Here is a 14,603-nt window from a genome sequence, read left to right as displayed (position 1 = left end):
AATTGGTGGCCTGGGCCATGGCTCAGTGGTCCAGGCACCTTGGCTGGTAGTCCAGTCTGGCAGTGTGCCGCGGGTTCGACTCCCGATCCCGACGGCCTTTACTGCATGTCTTCCCCCCCATCTCTCTCCCCCATTTCCTGTCAGCCTACTGTCTGTCCCTCCATAAAATATATAAAATAAAGGCGAAAGCCACAAAAAAAAAAAGAATTGGCTTAAAATCTTGCAGACTACTCCAAACAAGAACTCTCTCAGGCAGCTCATGCATCCTAACACTTTACTAAAACTGTTGGGTTTCCTTTAATCTGTCACTAGTTTGTATACATGTGGCTTACAGTCAGTGGACATTTCGGATCAAGTTGCTGAGATGTGCCAAAGCCGGTGAGTGGATAAAATAAATCTCCAATAACAAGTTACATTTCTGTTTGTTTCAGTCAGGTGATTTAGTGAGAATACCACAGCGTCATTTCCAGATTTTGAGCTTCCGCTAAACAAGAAAAGGGGCATGAGTCATCATGTCTGGCCTGATGACTCATCTGTCAGCTGCCTTTGATTTGAGTAGCCATGCTAAAGAGTCATGTAAACAGGTCACATAAACATGTTCACCCATCAACGGTATATGTATGTTGGAGGGATTAATATGGTTAAATTGTCTGCTGATAATCACAATTTACCTGTTATATGAAGTTGCAATAGGGCCAACCTAAAGGCACCAAACGGGCGTGGTAGTGAGTAATTCACTGCAGGTCACATGATTACACAATGATGAATGACTGAGACTTTTAGATTTAGCTGACACTTCATCTTTCACTTGAATGGTTGACACACCCACCCACACACTGGATGCAGTATGCCCACACTCATATTTTGTATCCCAGGCAACTGTAAAAACAACAAACATTTTGTTCTGAAACATAGGACACATTTTTCTTTCATAGGATGCTTTTTTAATTTTTTTATTAAATCAGTAACAAAACAGTTTATCCCACTAATCTCATTCCCAAACTACATTGATGACATTTATCAGTGACAGTAAAACCTTGTATGGAATGAGATTCAAAGTCAACATGGCTGAATAAGTGTAGTTACAGTACAACAATCCAGATATAGAGGATTATGAGAATTGAGAAGTGACTTATAGGCACCGTGGAGTTTAAAAATATTCAATGTCGTCCTGGTGGGCCTTGGACTCCTGGACACTGTGTAAACTCAGCTTCTCTCCTGCATGCGGGAGCATTTTGTACACTCGGATGTGAACGTGATCTTCTCCACCAACATGAACCTACAGGAGAGATAAGAGGACAATACAAGTATATTTAGGCCTGACCTCGAAATCTAAAAAACATCTTCTAAATCCTCCAGTTTTCTGAAATAAATATTTTCACGGTTTTTCAAAAATAGCAGACCTACAAGCTCGTAGCGCGCCACTCGGTGGCGCGCTATGAGCTTGTAGATCTGCTATTTTTCAATAGCTAAATTATAACATGTTTAAAACACCAAAAGGGGTTCCCGCCCAAAATGTGTCAACAATGTGTCCCTATAGAACAAAGATCCCATGTGGTTGGGCTCCAGGTCTTTCTCCATCATTTTAAGGCAATTTAATGGCTAATCTTACCCATGTCTGTGTTTGATTGAAATATGTATTAACAGTTTGCAGAATTACAGTACATTTCAAGCACAAACTCAATACAAAGACTTAACTGTGAGTGGACGACCCAATTAAGCATTACACTTGTGGTGTGTCCTATGGGAACATCAATACAATTCTCAACTAAAAAATTACAGTGGTGGAAAGTAGTAGGCAAATTACTTTTACTCCACTACAATTATTTGAAAACTCATTACTAGTTACTAGATTTGATTTCTTTTGATTTTTTTTAATATGCTATTTTCAAAAGATTGTACTTTTGGTACTTTTACTCAAGTAAATGTGTATTTGATTACTTTTGACAGTATTTCTACATTGCAGTATCGATACTTTTAGTTTTTTTTTTTAAAAGGGTGAGAAAAAGTACTTTTTCCATCATTGGAATTACACGAACCACAATATCTGACTGATTCTGATTCTGATCATTACCTTGATGAAGTAGTTCGTCCCAGCTACAAGCTGGGTCTTGTAGGTCTTGGCTTGGAAAACGTCGTAGGTCTTCCCCGTTTTCCCCTGTACGTGAGACTTCATCTGTACGATTCAAACAATACACAGGGTCAAAACAAAACCTGTTCTGTAGCCTAGCCTCATTTGGCCATGTCATTCGAATGGAAATATTCTGTTATTAATTATTTATTACATCTACTCACATCGTCACAAATCTTTTGAACATCTTCATCTGCATTCTTCACATCCCCGATTCCTCCACACATAGGCATTGTGATAATGTATGCAAACAGCGGACAACAACAACTACGGAATGTAAAATGAGTTTGACAGTGAACTCTCAGCTGATTTTCAGTTTTCACTTCAGTCAGTGGCGAGCGTGGATCATGTGACCCTGTTTTGGACCATACCATCCAGCCCGAGGACGAGGGGGACAAGGAAGTGGGTTTGTTCTAATAAGCTGTGCCAAAATTGCTTCACTGTTTCACGCATAGATATACACTAGATAGCTCACCCGCGCTGTTGGCCAATGGAGAGCGACGTCGTTACGTGGCGGCCATCTTACCTCGGGACACATAACATTGTGTCTATGGGGCATGTACTCTTAAATGACCATAACTTGCTCAATTTTCAACCGATTTTCAAACGGTTTGGTTTGTTATAAACGTCAGAGACGTCCGCATACTTATATGCTTTTATACGACGTTCATATAAAAAACATAAATTAAGCAGATAAGCGTCCTGAATCATAGCCACGTTGACAACGTTTGTAATAAACCAACCCGTTTGTAAATCCGTCAAGATTTGAGCGAGTTATGACTGTTTCTGTTTGAGCTGCCATTGAACATACTGTACTGTAGCCCCGAAGTAAGATGGCTGCCGGGTGAACGACGTCAGAAACTCCGCCTTGAGCCATCTAGTGTTTATATATATCTATGGTTTCACGTGCTTCCCCACCGTTCCCCAGTTCTCTCTACCTACATGTTAGTGCCCCCTAATGGACATGACAATTATCACAATTATTTCATTTTCCAAGTCTGTCTGTGATAGATGGATAGATAGATAGATAGATAGATAGATAGATAGATAGAGTTTGGAGTCTAGTAGTCTACCAGATATTATTAATGATATGGTCTCACTCACAGTGGTAACCTTAATGACTAGGACTCACAACTATTTACTGGGTAACTATGGCAAACTATCCATTGATTGATTGATTGAAATATTTATATTTAACAGTTTGCAGAATTACAGTACATTTCAAGCACAAACTCAATACAAAGACTGTTAACTGTGAGTGGACAACCCAATTAAGCATTACACTTGTTTACAAGAGGGTCCACCTTGTTCAATTCATCAAAACATTTAGAGAGAACAGGAATTCATCATAAGGGAGGTAAAAAGGGAAAATAAACATATAGGGGGAAAAGGGGTGGGCGGTGGGGGGGGATTCAGATTTTACGGAGGCCAGTTTCGAATTGCAGCCGTCCGTAGGTGCGCTTTGAGAGCAACCAATTGTATGATGTGAAAGCCTTTTTTACCAAATGGATGGATTGATGTACAGTAATACACACACTATGATGATGACAAGCTTGGGTGGCACAGCATTATGCTCCTGCTGTGTGCTGTATCTCTTGAACAGGCTAATATGACCAGCTATATGATTATATGACAGGTGTGACGTGCTGAAAGCCTATAAAGTCTTGCTCTTGCACAACTAACTGTATGCATTTGATAAAAAGGTCATCGTCTACACACCATTTTTGCTCTTGTCCTTGCACTGTTAAAAGGTAAGTCTGTTGATTTTCATCATGTTATTTTGTTGAGACTTAACAACCTCATGTCCATAAAAAGGTCATGTCTACAACGCAGCACAAACGATTTCTCAAATTATACAGATTATAAGTATACGTAAACTCACATAATGTATTAATTTCATGCATTTTGTTGTAGTTGACCACAATGGGAGAACACAATATTAGCCGTCTGGCAGTCATAGTTGTGTCAGTTCTAGTCTTTATCAACACTGTGGCGTTCAACGCACTGGCAGGAGTTGGAATATGTAAGTACTAGTTTTGTTACTGTTGAAAATGCTTTTCTTGGTTATACATTAACTATCCCAACGTCTGGATGTTAGACATAGCACTCTATCGTGTATACTCGTAGTTTCATTGTACAGATATTCTAATGTTAGACAGATGTTAGGTTCTTAGCTTACTTATTCTTTTTTTATGACTATGTTGATGTATTTGAGGTATTACCATGTAATGTGCTTGCTTACTGTACAATTTACAATTTAGGCATTTAGCAGACGCTCTTAATCCAGAGCGATTTACATTAAGCAAGAACAAAAAGCATGGGAATACATCACATATATAAAAAGCATTTATCATGAAACATGCGTAAGCTAAGAACGTAACAGTGGAATATCTATATAATGAAACTATACATATATGCTATACTAAGCTATACATATGTACTATGACGGGCTATGACTACATACAATGCAATTATAGTGCTGTCTACATAACTGTAAAGTCTGTAAGTCGCTCTGGTCTATAGTCTCTATAGGCTCTGGTCTGGTCTAGTCTGCTAAATGCCTGAAGTTATTAAGGTAAATTGTGTTATTATACAATTGCAATTTGTATCATTTGTTTCTTAGATCCCTTTTTGGAAACCACGGGGAACATATCAGATGCATTTGGCACAGAGTTCACTCCTGCAGGCTGGACCTTCTCCATCTGGTCTATCATCTACATCTGGCTCACTTTAATGTTACTTTACTTTCTCTCTGGCCTCTGCAGAAGGTAAGAACCTGCATGCATATAGGCTATTTAAACACTCACAGCGTATTCATGCCTAGGGCTGGGCAATATGACTTCAAATCAATATCACGATTATTTCTAACTTTTGCTTCGATTATGATTAACCCATTGTGTTGTAAAACTGTGTGTGTGTGTGTGTGTGTGTGTGTGTGTGTGTGTGTGTGTGTGTGTGTGTGTGTGTGTGTGTGTGTGTGTGTGTATATTTATATATATTTTATATATTTTTGTATATATATTTTTTTGTCTTATATGGTGTGAGGCAATATTATATACTGATATTCTCTATTTATTTTTCTCCAGGAATGCATATGGTTATGTTTACTGCAGTCCTCCAGTTCTGTCACATGGATTCTTTATTACCTGGTGGTTGAACATGGGCTTCAATGTAGGATGGCTGTTTCTGTTCGACAGAGGGTGCTTTTCCACTGTTCTTTGTACTGCACTGTTTCCCAAACGTTGTGGACCAATTTGTATTGGTCACAACTAGTAAATATATATATATTTTAAAACTTTCCTATTATTATTTTTAATCAAAGGTTCATGATCCCTGCTGTGTGTTTCCTTCTGATGATCGCCTGCACAAACTGCATCATGATAGCATTCTCCTGTCATGGGCTCCATACTTATGGAGCGTGGCTTAACAAATACCACAAAGTCGACCTATGGCTCATTCGCGTGTTTGTGAGTACATTTTGGGTAGTCTATACTTAATATTGAGTTCAACTCGCCTCTCAGAATGTCTTCCTTCATAATCGTAGTAAATGTACTTTGATGTGTGGTTGTGTACCAGACTGTACCTGAGCACATTCTTCTTAATTAATGACAGGTTCAAAATGGCTTGGCTATGTACGCAACATGGACGACAATTGCAACTTTGCTTAACCTAACCCTTGTACTGACCTATGATGCAAAAATGCATCCGGCGGATGCTGCCACCATCTCATTCTCTATTTTGGCCGGAATATTGTTTCTGTGGTGAGTATGGTAAAGAATAGAATGCCACTTCTGAAGCTGTACTCTACCCCCCTTTATCTATACTGTACATTCACCAACATATACACACATAACAACATGTAACCAATGAGGTAGAGGGAGCAGTATAGAAACAATACTATAACAATATACAGCAGTGCAACAGCAGAAAAATGGCTTTTTGCAAAATCGATAATTGTTCGATCAATCAAGGTTTGATTTCTTACAGGTTTGTGCTGGATAACGGTGTCCTGGATAAACATGTGCGGTACATCTTCACCATTTACCCTGTGGCGATCTGGGCACTCGGTGGGATAATGAGCGCGAACAATGATGTTGCGGATCTCGACCGCAATAAGATCTTCACAGGTGAGGAAGTGAAAACAAATACAGATGTATTACAGACTTGACCCTCACCAGTAATTCATTGTGATGAAGATCATGAAATATATTCTACATTCTACCTTTGGACATCAAATGACATATACATACAGAATATTAGGATGTCTACTGATATACATACTGTAATACTTTATTTACTTTTTTTCTCTCTCTTAGTGGCGCTGTTGGCTTCAGTTTGTATCCTGTTTGTCGGAAAGATTATCTTATCTATTTCTAAGCACATCAAGCAACCACTGTACAAAGATGCCTGTCCTGAGGCCATGTTACCGATGGACATCGCTAAGAAACAGAAACATATATTTTACTAGAGGTGTAGCAGGATACACATTTGACAGGTAGACATGGAAAAGCATAAAATTGTGGCAGCGGTGGCCGAACGGATAGCGGCGCGGTCTAGATACCGGAAGGTTCCCAGTTCGAACCAGCCGTCCGACACGTTAAAATTACCACCGCTGAAATGCCCTTGAACAAGGCATCAACCACTACGATGAAATGTGTTCTATGAGCAGGGCCTGGCTGGAAACAAGTTCTTGAGCTTAGCCCAGATACCCTGGGTAAATATAGATTTCATTTCATTTCATTTCATTTCATTTCATTTCATTTCATCAAGAGGGGGGGGGGGGGGGGGGGGGGGGGCAGGAGAAATTGGGTGGCTATAGTTATCAAGGTGATTAGGTAACTAGGTGAGTGAGGTTGGAGTTATTATATCAGGGGTGGGCAACTTTGACGATGGAGAGGGCCACTATATTTCCACACTCACTCCCTAGGGCCATAATTATATTACTGTCGTAGCAAAAATAGCCGATCTACAAGCTCAAAACGCGTCGCAGATCGGCTATTTTTGCTATATTCGAGTTGAAATCTTGAATTTTTGCTATTTTTGAATTGGAATCCTGAAAAAACATTTTTATCTAATTTCAAATGCCTTTAATTATACTTGTATTGAAGCAATGAGCTACTAATTTAGACTGAAGTAATTAAAGCGGGTCATGTTTTGCATGAATTGTAAACAGCTGAAACCAATACTATATCAGTATTCTGACATTAACCTGAGGGCCACATTAAGTTCAAGGTTCAAGGTTCAAGGTTCAAGGTTCAAGGTTCAAGGTTGTGCTTTATTGTTACATCTTGTGTACAGGTACATAAGAGTAAAACTTATTTTTGTTTGGCTTCCTTCAGACAATGCAGCAGCAAAGATATAATATGACATCAAAACACAGCAAACAAAATAGAATATAGAGTGCAGAAAAGAGCAAACAAGAGTAGAAAAAGAGTATCATGTACATGTGCATGTTTTCCTTGTAGGACAATTATTATTATTATAGTATTCTTTTATTATTATTATTTTTTTTAACTTCACAGTAGACTATGTTCAATATAAATATACAACAAAATAGTTTTAGAGAGGTGCAATTCGAGCTTAATAGTGGGGGGCGAGGGCAAAGGGCAAAAGGTGCGGGGCAAAGGTGCGGGGGGGTGCTAGCGTTTTCCTTTTCCCTGATACGCTTTGGTTCTTATCAGTTCGTTCATGTATCTGATTGTTCGGGGAAAGAAGCTTTTTTGAAGTCTATTTCCAGTGGCTTTGAGACTGCGAAACCGCTTCCCATGTGGTAGCATCTCAAACAGACTGCGGTTGGGATGACTTGGGTCCTTCATTATTCCTCGAGCTTTGCTGACACAGCGTTCATCGTACAGGGCTTGGATAGGGGGGGGGGGGAGCACATCTGCTGATGGGGCCGCATGTGGCCCCCGGGCCGCCAGTTGCCCACCCCTGTATTATATGATGGAAGATGGACTGGTGACAGTTGAGCAGGGGGAGGAGTTGTTATCAGATAAGACTAGGTGATGTATGGGTTATGAGTTTAGTGATCATATTCATATTTGCAGGGGAGGAGATGCTTCATTGTTACAAGGCGTTGCCGATCCCTTTCCCCTTGAACAGACGTTCCAGCTTCATTAAATTCTCCACATTGATCTAACATGCTAATTAATTATATATTTCTAAATTAATGTATGGCATCTGATCTATTTGAGGAATCTACTTGGATGGCAGTGGACACAGACATAACCCACATAAATGTATGAATCTTGATGAATGATGAATCCTCAAGTATAGCAAAAAGGATAATGTGCCAAAATTCAGATGTTATTTTACTTTCAGCGGTCGCTGCAACTGTAGGCTATACATGTATACGAGTGTAATACACTCAGCCCAAAAATAACACTAATAATACATCTACTAATAATCCTCTGGCTGAGCCAAACACCAGAATCATGAATTTCGACCAACTTGAAAAGTACTGCAAATAAGGTCGAAACATCATTCTGTTGCTGCTGTGAATAAAGTTGCAGCAACTTTAAAGTGAGTTGTGAAGTGAACTCCCTTCTTGTGTTTTAACTTTTTAGTAACCCATACGCCAACAACATTAACTTGTACATTTACAGTCAAAAGCCTTTTGAGTGTATGTTTGTTACTAGGCAATGAGGAGCCAGTTTAAAATGCAACTCACTGCATCCGGGACAATGTCTGTGTACTCATAATGTATATTATGTGTAATGTTGTATACTGAATATGAATGTGTATTGTGTACTGATAAGAAAATAAATATTGTTGGTTTCTCCACTGCTTGCTTTGTTTACATTGTTACGTTGCGTGCATGCGTGTGTGTGTGTGTGTGTGTGTGTGTGTGTGTGTGTGTGTGTGGGCTGCTTTGGAGTCAAGCAGTTGTTGTAAGCACTTGACCGCTCATGTGACCCCAATTGGGCTGCAGGTCAGTTGCAGGTCATGCTGTATACAAACAGACAGAGAGACAGATATTACTGTTTTTGGCAGAGTGATACCTTTCAGTTAAGGCTCATTCATAAGGCTCATACATAGTCTGGATTTTCGGTGGTGAGGTGACTACCGAACTACAACATGACGTCACGAGCCGCGGTGAAGAGCAAACCACCGCCCCAGCCCCTCTCTCTGTTTTTACTCACCACCGCTCAACGTTATTTGCGGTGGTGGTGGTTTGCTCTTCACTGCGGCTCGTGACGTCATGTTGTAGTTCGGTGGTCACCTCACCACCGAAAATACAGACTATGAATGAGCCTTTACACTACCCGTTACTCGGTAGAATTATAATATTACAGTATTATTAAAAAGTAATTAAAAGTAACTTTTTACTGCCCAACACTGCAACACAGTGCCAGGAACAGAAATGGATCTAATTACCATTCTCACACAGTGTATTAAAATGGGCTACAATAATGCCTATGCAGTAGCGGCTAGCTTATACTGATTTGGGCTAAGACTCACAGTATTTTTTAAAGGCGTATGGTCTATTTATTATGTTCCTAGGTTATACCGTATTATATCATTAAGATTAAATAAGAAGAGAGAGTAAGACATATGGGAGCATATTCATAGTTCAAGAAAGACTTGACAGTCCTGTTTTTCCCTGGAAAGCGGAGGCTATACTCTGCTCATATTGACTGAGGGAGCTCGGTCTCAACAGAGTTTTATTGTCTGTGTGTTTACATTGTGAAGGTTACAATATGATGGTTTGAAAACACCGATAGTTGGCTGTGTTTTGCAATATTATTATTATTATTATTATCATAGTCTAATAAAACATATATTTCATAACCTGTTGACAAGAGAAACGTTTATACCATAGTTACATATGCCTCTACAGAAACACATGACAGATAAGAGGTCCATGTGATATGTTGACTGGCCATAAACCTTCCTCTTACACAACTTATTCTATAACTATAATCTATAAAATAGGTAACTCCCCCCCATACATTCGGTCTCACTCTGCTGTCCACTATACACACCAAGGAAGTGTCAAAAAAAGGTATGTCCGATATTTTCTTGCAACACAAAACGTTCGCTCTGAAAGAATATATATTCAAAGATTTGTGCCGCATTTGCACGATTTTTCTAAAATAGCAGACCTACAAGCTCGTAGCGCGCCACTCTATGAGCTTGTAGATCTGCTATTTTTCAATAGCTAAAGTATAACATAATGCTTAGTTAAAACACCAAAAGGGGTTCCCGTCCAGAATGGGCTAATTACTAGAAAGCATACTCTGACAACAAGCATACTCTGACATGTGCGTGAGTTAATGTATGGATGTGGAACAGTTATTGTTTGACTTTGTCAGTTTCTTTCAGCCTAGAAATTCATTAAAGGTCTACTCTATACTCTAAAATCTGAAGACATAATTATGTTGTAACTTCTGCTTCGGGATGAATGGAATGGTCTTACCTTATTCATTGTCATGCTGCAGTCTGCAGAGCTAGTGTTCAAATTCACAAATAAAAACACCTTCACACTTCCAAGACAACATTACTCAAATGTTATGTTTGGGAGATAATACAAAAGCATGTGTAATAGATCCAGAAGTAATTCATACAATTGTCCTATATCCTTTTTTTTAATAGTTCACCAGAATGGAAGGGAAACATGACGGTGGACGTCTGGCTGTTATACTAGGTGCAGTTTTTGTCTTCCTCCTCAGCATAGGAATCAACGCGCTAGCTGTACCTGGAATTGGTAAGTTTATGTCTTTATTTGAAGTGTCTACACTGTGTCTACACTGTGTCACACAGTGTCTATACCTACTGTATAAGCTCAAATTTAGCCTTGAATACTAAACATTGAAAAAGTTGGATTATTTTGTTTCTGGGTATTTTGATTGATTATTGTAAATACACCATATATACAAAATGCACATACAAATATACACAAATATATAGCCTAATGACCAAACCACTTGAGCCCTATTTCAAATCCTATATGTGGCACTACAGCAGTATTACAGCAGTGTCCAACGTTTCAAATGGCCATAACTTGGTGACCATGCTCTGATCAGTGCAATATAGGAATAGTATAATGAACATAGCTTATCTACAAGCTCACAACGGTCACGATGTGAGCTTGTAGATCTGAATTTTTCCACATTTCAGACAATTTCAGTCAAGTTTCAGTACGTTTTTGAAAATGTACTTCATATTTTGTACTTGAATACTTGAGCATATACTTTGTTTTCTCCCCTATAGCTCCATTGTTTACGACCGACACAGCCAACGTGTCAGCTGTGTTTGACACCCCAATCACTCCTATAGGATGGACCTTTCAGATCTGGGCTCTCATTTACACCTGGCTTATTGTGATGCACGGCTACATCCTCTCTACCATTTGCAGAAAGTAAGTATTCGCTCCTATGCCACCAAAATGTGGAACGCCCTACCAACAGTCATTAAGACATGCAAATCCCTTGACTCCTTCAAAACCGCTCTCAAGGAGCACCTACGGACGGCTGCAATTCGAAACTGGCCCCCGTAAAATCTGAATCCCCCCCCACCGCCCACCTTTTTTTCCCTTCACTGTATATGTTTCTTTTCCCTTTTTACCTCCTTTATGATGAATTCCTGTTCTGTTCTTTGACTACCGGTATATAAATGTGTCTATTTGTACGTCTCTAAATGTTTTGATGAATTGAACAAGGTGGACCCTCTTGTAAACAAGTGTAATGCTTAATTGGGTCGTTCACTCACAGTTAACAGTCTTTGTATTGAGTTTGTGCTTGAAATGTACTGTAATTCTGCAAACTGTTAATACATATTTCAATCAATCAATCAAACCTGTGTTTTCCCGTTTGATATAGGCTATAATATACTAAAACTATCATTTTATGGTCAAAAAACGTAAATGTTTGCAAGGGTCACTAAAAGAATGCTATACAAAATTGTTGTGTTTGTTCTAACTTCCTTGGGGTAATACTACTTAAGGTTAGTCTATCAGGTAAATTCAGAAAGTGTCAATTATTGCAGAAATTGGAAAAATATTTTTATTTTCCCATGGTTGTCTAAACTTCCAGGCTCAAATTGTTATTAATGTGGCATAGCAAAGGACACCTGTCACTAAATGTTATGAATCGTTTTTCCTTTCTTCTTTAGGAATGGCAATGGTTATGTTTACTGCAGTCCTGCGGTGTTGCCTTACGGATTATTTGTGAGCTGGATGATAAATATGTGTTTTAACTGTGGCTGGCTGTTTGTTTGGGACAGAGGGTAAGGGACTTACTTGGGTCACTTTTATTACATGTAATATTAATTTAATTCAATCCCATTTCTGACATACATGGGGCTCTCTGTGTTTCTAGAAATGTATTGTCAACAATTGCATCATTTGTGACAGCCAATATAATTGAAAATCTTTTCAACAAAAATAATGAAATGTCCTTTTCTTTTGTCACATCTAAAGGGTGCAGATTGCCGCAATGGTTTTTCTTTTCCTGGTCATTTGCTCAAACTATGCTGTGATAGGCTTCTCATGCCATGGGCTGCATGTGTATGGAGCATGGCTCAACAAATACCACAAAGCTGAACTCTGGCTCATACGTGTGTTGGTTAGTATGACACTTATATTGATATTTACTGACAGTAAAACTGTAGGTAGTACTGTCCAAGTTAATTTTAGTTGATTTGTCATGGTTAGTGTGTGATCAATGAAACATCCACTTGACTTGGTTAAGACGATTTCAAGGTAAACAACCTAACCCTTATCTACAGTATTATGTTCATATGAGTGTATTTCATTTTCATATTCTTATATCTGAAGGTTCAGAATGGTGTGGCTTTGTACACAACATGGACAACAATTGCAACCCATATTAACGTTGCCATTGTACTGATCTATGAGGTCAAAATGCCTCCGACGGATGCTGCCACCGTCACACTCTCTGTTTTGTCTGTAGTGTTGCTTGTGTGGTAAGTAATGTGTAGTGATTCGCACCAAGTGGCAATCGAACCCCAATCTCCGACTAGGCAAAACGACACACAACCCACCAAGCCAGTAGAGCGACTACACCACATCTAAAGCCCAAACCACACATGGGTTGGGAGTCAAAACGGTTTTTAAGGTGGACCACACCAATGCAACTTATTGCAACTCAATGAGTTGCATTGGTGTGGTTTACCTTAAAACCGTTTTGTCCCAACCCGAACCTTTGGTGTGGTTTGGGCTTAACACCTCATTTGCTACAGTGGGTTGTGTGTCAGGTTGCATGCTGGGAAAATGGGGTTCGATATCCAGCTCGGTACGAATGTTTGCAAAGTCTAGCAGAACACTCTGTCTCTTTCTTTTATGTGTTCAACTTCAATGTGATGGGGATGTGTTTAATGTCTCGCAGGTTTATCCTGGAGAACTTTGTTTTTGAAAAACATACACGGTACATTCTCACAATCTACCCTGTGGTGATCTGGGCACTGACTGGGAACGTGGTCAAAAACTATGATGCTACATCACCCAGTCGCTCAGCCATTTTCATTGGTAAGACACTGAAAAACATTGGTTTGTTTTATTTGATAAACAAAATTGTGAGCATTTTACACCTCTGATGTATCTTCCTAGATCAGTGATTCTTAAACATTTCCATATCATATAATTTCATATCATGGACCACCAAACGTATTTGGCTGCGGATCCCCATCTGAAAAGATTGTATGCCAGGGATACCCATAAGAGAATATTTCTGATACTTCTGAATTTTCCAAAAATAGCAGATCTACAAGCTCACATTGTGACACGTTGGGAGCTTGTATACCAGCTATTTGAATAGCCAAAGTATAAAGTAGGGTTAAAGTGGTTAAAACAGATTTTGATGCTATATTAGCTAATTTTGGTGGGGACTCCGTGGTACCCCTGCACTGGACCCCTGGGGGTCCCAGACACCACTTTGAGAGCCACTGATGTAGCTATAGGCATACTCTAGGACAGGGGTGCCCAAAAGGTAGATTGTGATCTACCAGTAGATCACAAAGGCTGTGCAGGTAGATCACATGACATGGCCCTAAAAAAATATTAAAAAAGGAAAAAACTAAAGGCATCTGCCACTTGAATTATGGTGACGTCATTGATTGACAGACATCAAATAAGTCCTGTCGGCTCAAACCCACAATGAAATACTTTGTTTTCAAGAGTGTTGCGCACAAACATTACATAAGTTATACAAAACAAAACAGTACCAATTACAATTTCCCCCCTCTATATCTCATTCCGAGTGTGTTTGTCTTACTGTATATGTAACGCCAGCACTGCTATTCAAAAGCCCCTTCAGGTACATTTTTAAACTATTTTCAGCAATGGGATAATTTTTTGGTGGGTAGATCTTGTTTTGCTGGTCATTTTTAAAGTAGCTCTCAAGTCAAAAAAGTGCGGGCACCCCTGCTCTAGGACCACCAAACTACTGTAATTTCAGTGACAATCTTTAGTAGACCTATGTGTAAAAGTATTGGTTGGTGTATTTTTCTCTCT

At 39.3% G+C, this 14,603-nt stretch overlaps 1 protein-coding gene across 1 annotated transcript; it reads right to left on the bottom strand.

The window, feature by feature from the left end:
* Window positions 1–913: 913 nt before the first annotated feature.
* Window positions 914–2,507, bottom strand: LOC306912988 (cystatin-B-like). Its single transcript, XM_079489476.1, has 3 exons — window positions 2,296–2,507; window positions 2,075–2,176; window positions 914–1,279 (listed from the first exon to the last, which is right to left on the bottom strand). Exons 1-3 carry the CDS (start codon window positions 2,503–2,505, stop codon window positions 1,151–1,153), a joined length of 441 nt encoding a protein of 146 aa, XP_079345602.1. The 5' UTR covers window positions 2,506–2,507; the 3' UTR covers window positions 914–1,150.
* Window positions 2,508–14,603: the final 12,096 nt, after the last annotated feature.

This window comes from Electrona antarctica, assembly GCF_951216825.1.
Source record: "Electrona antarctica genome assembly, chromosome: 20".
Lineage (NCBI taxonomy): Eukaryota > Metazoa > Chordata > Actinopteri > Myctophiformes > Myctophidae > Electrona > Electrona antarctica.
Note: the sequence above shows the minus strand (reverse complement) of the source record. Positions and strands in the feature narration are given on the sequence as shown.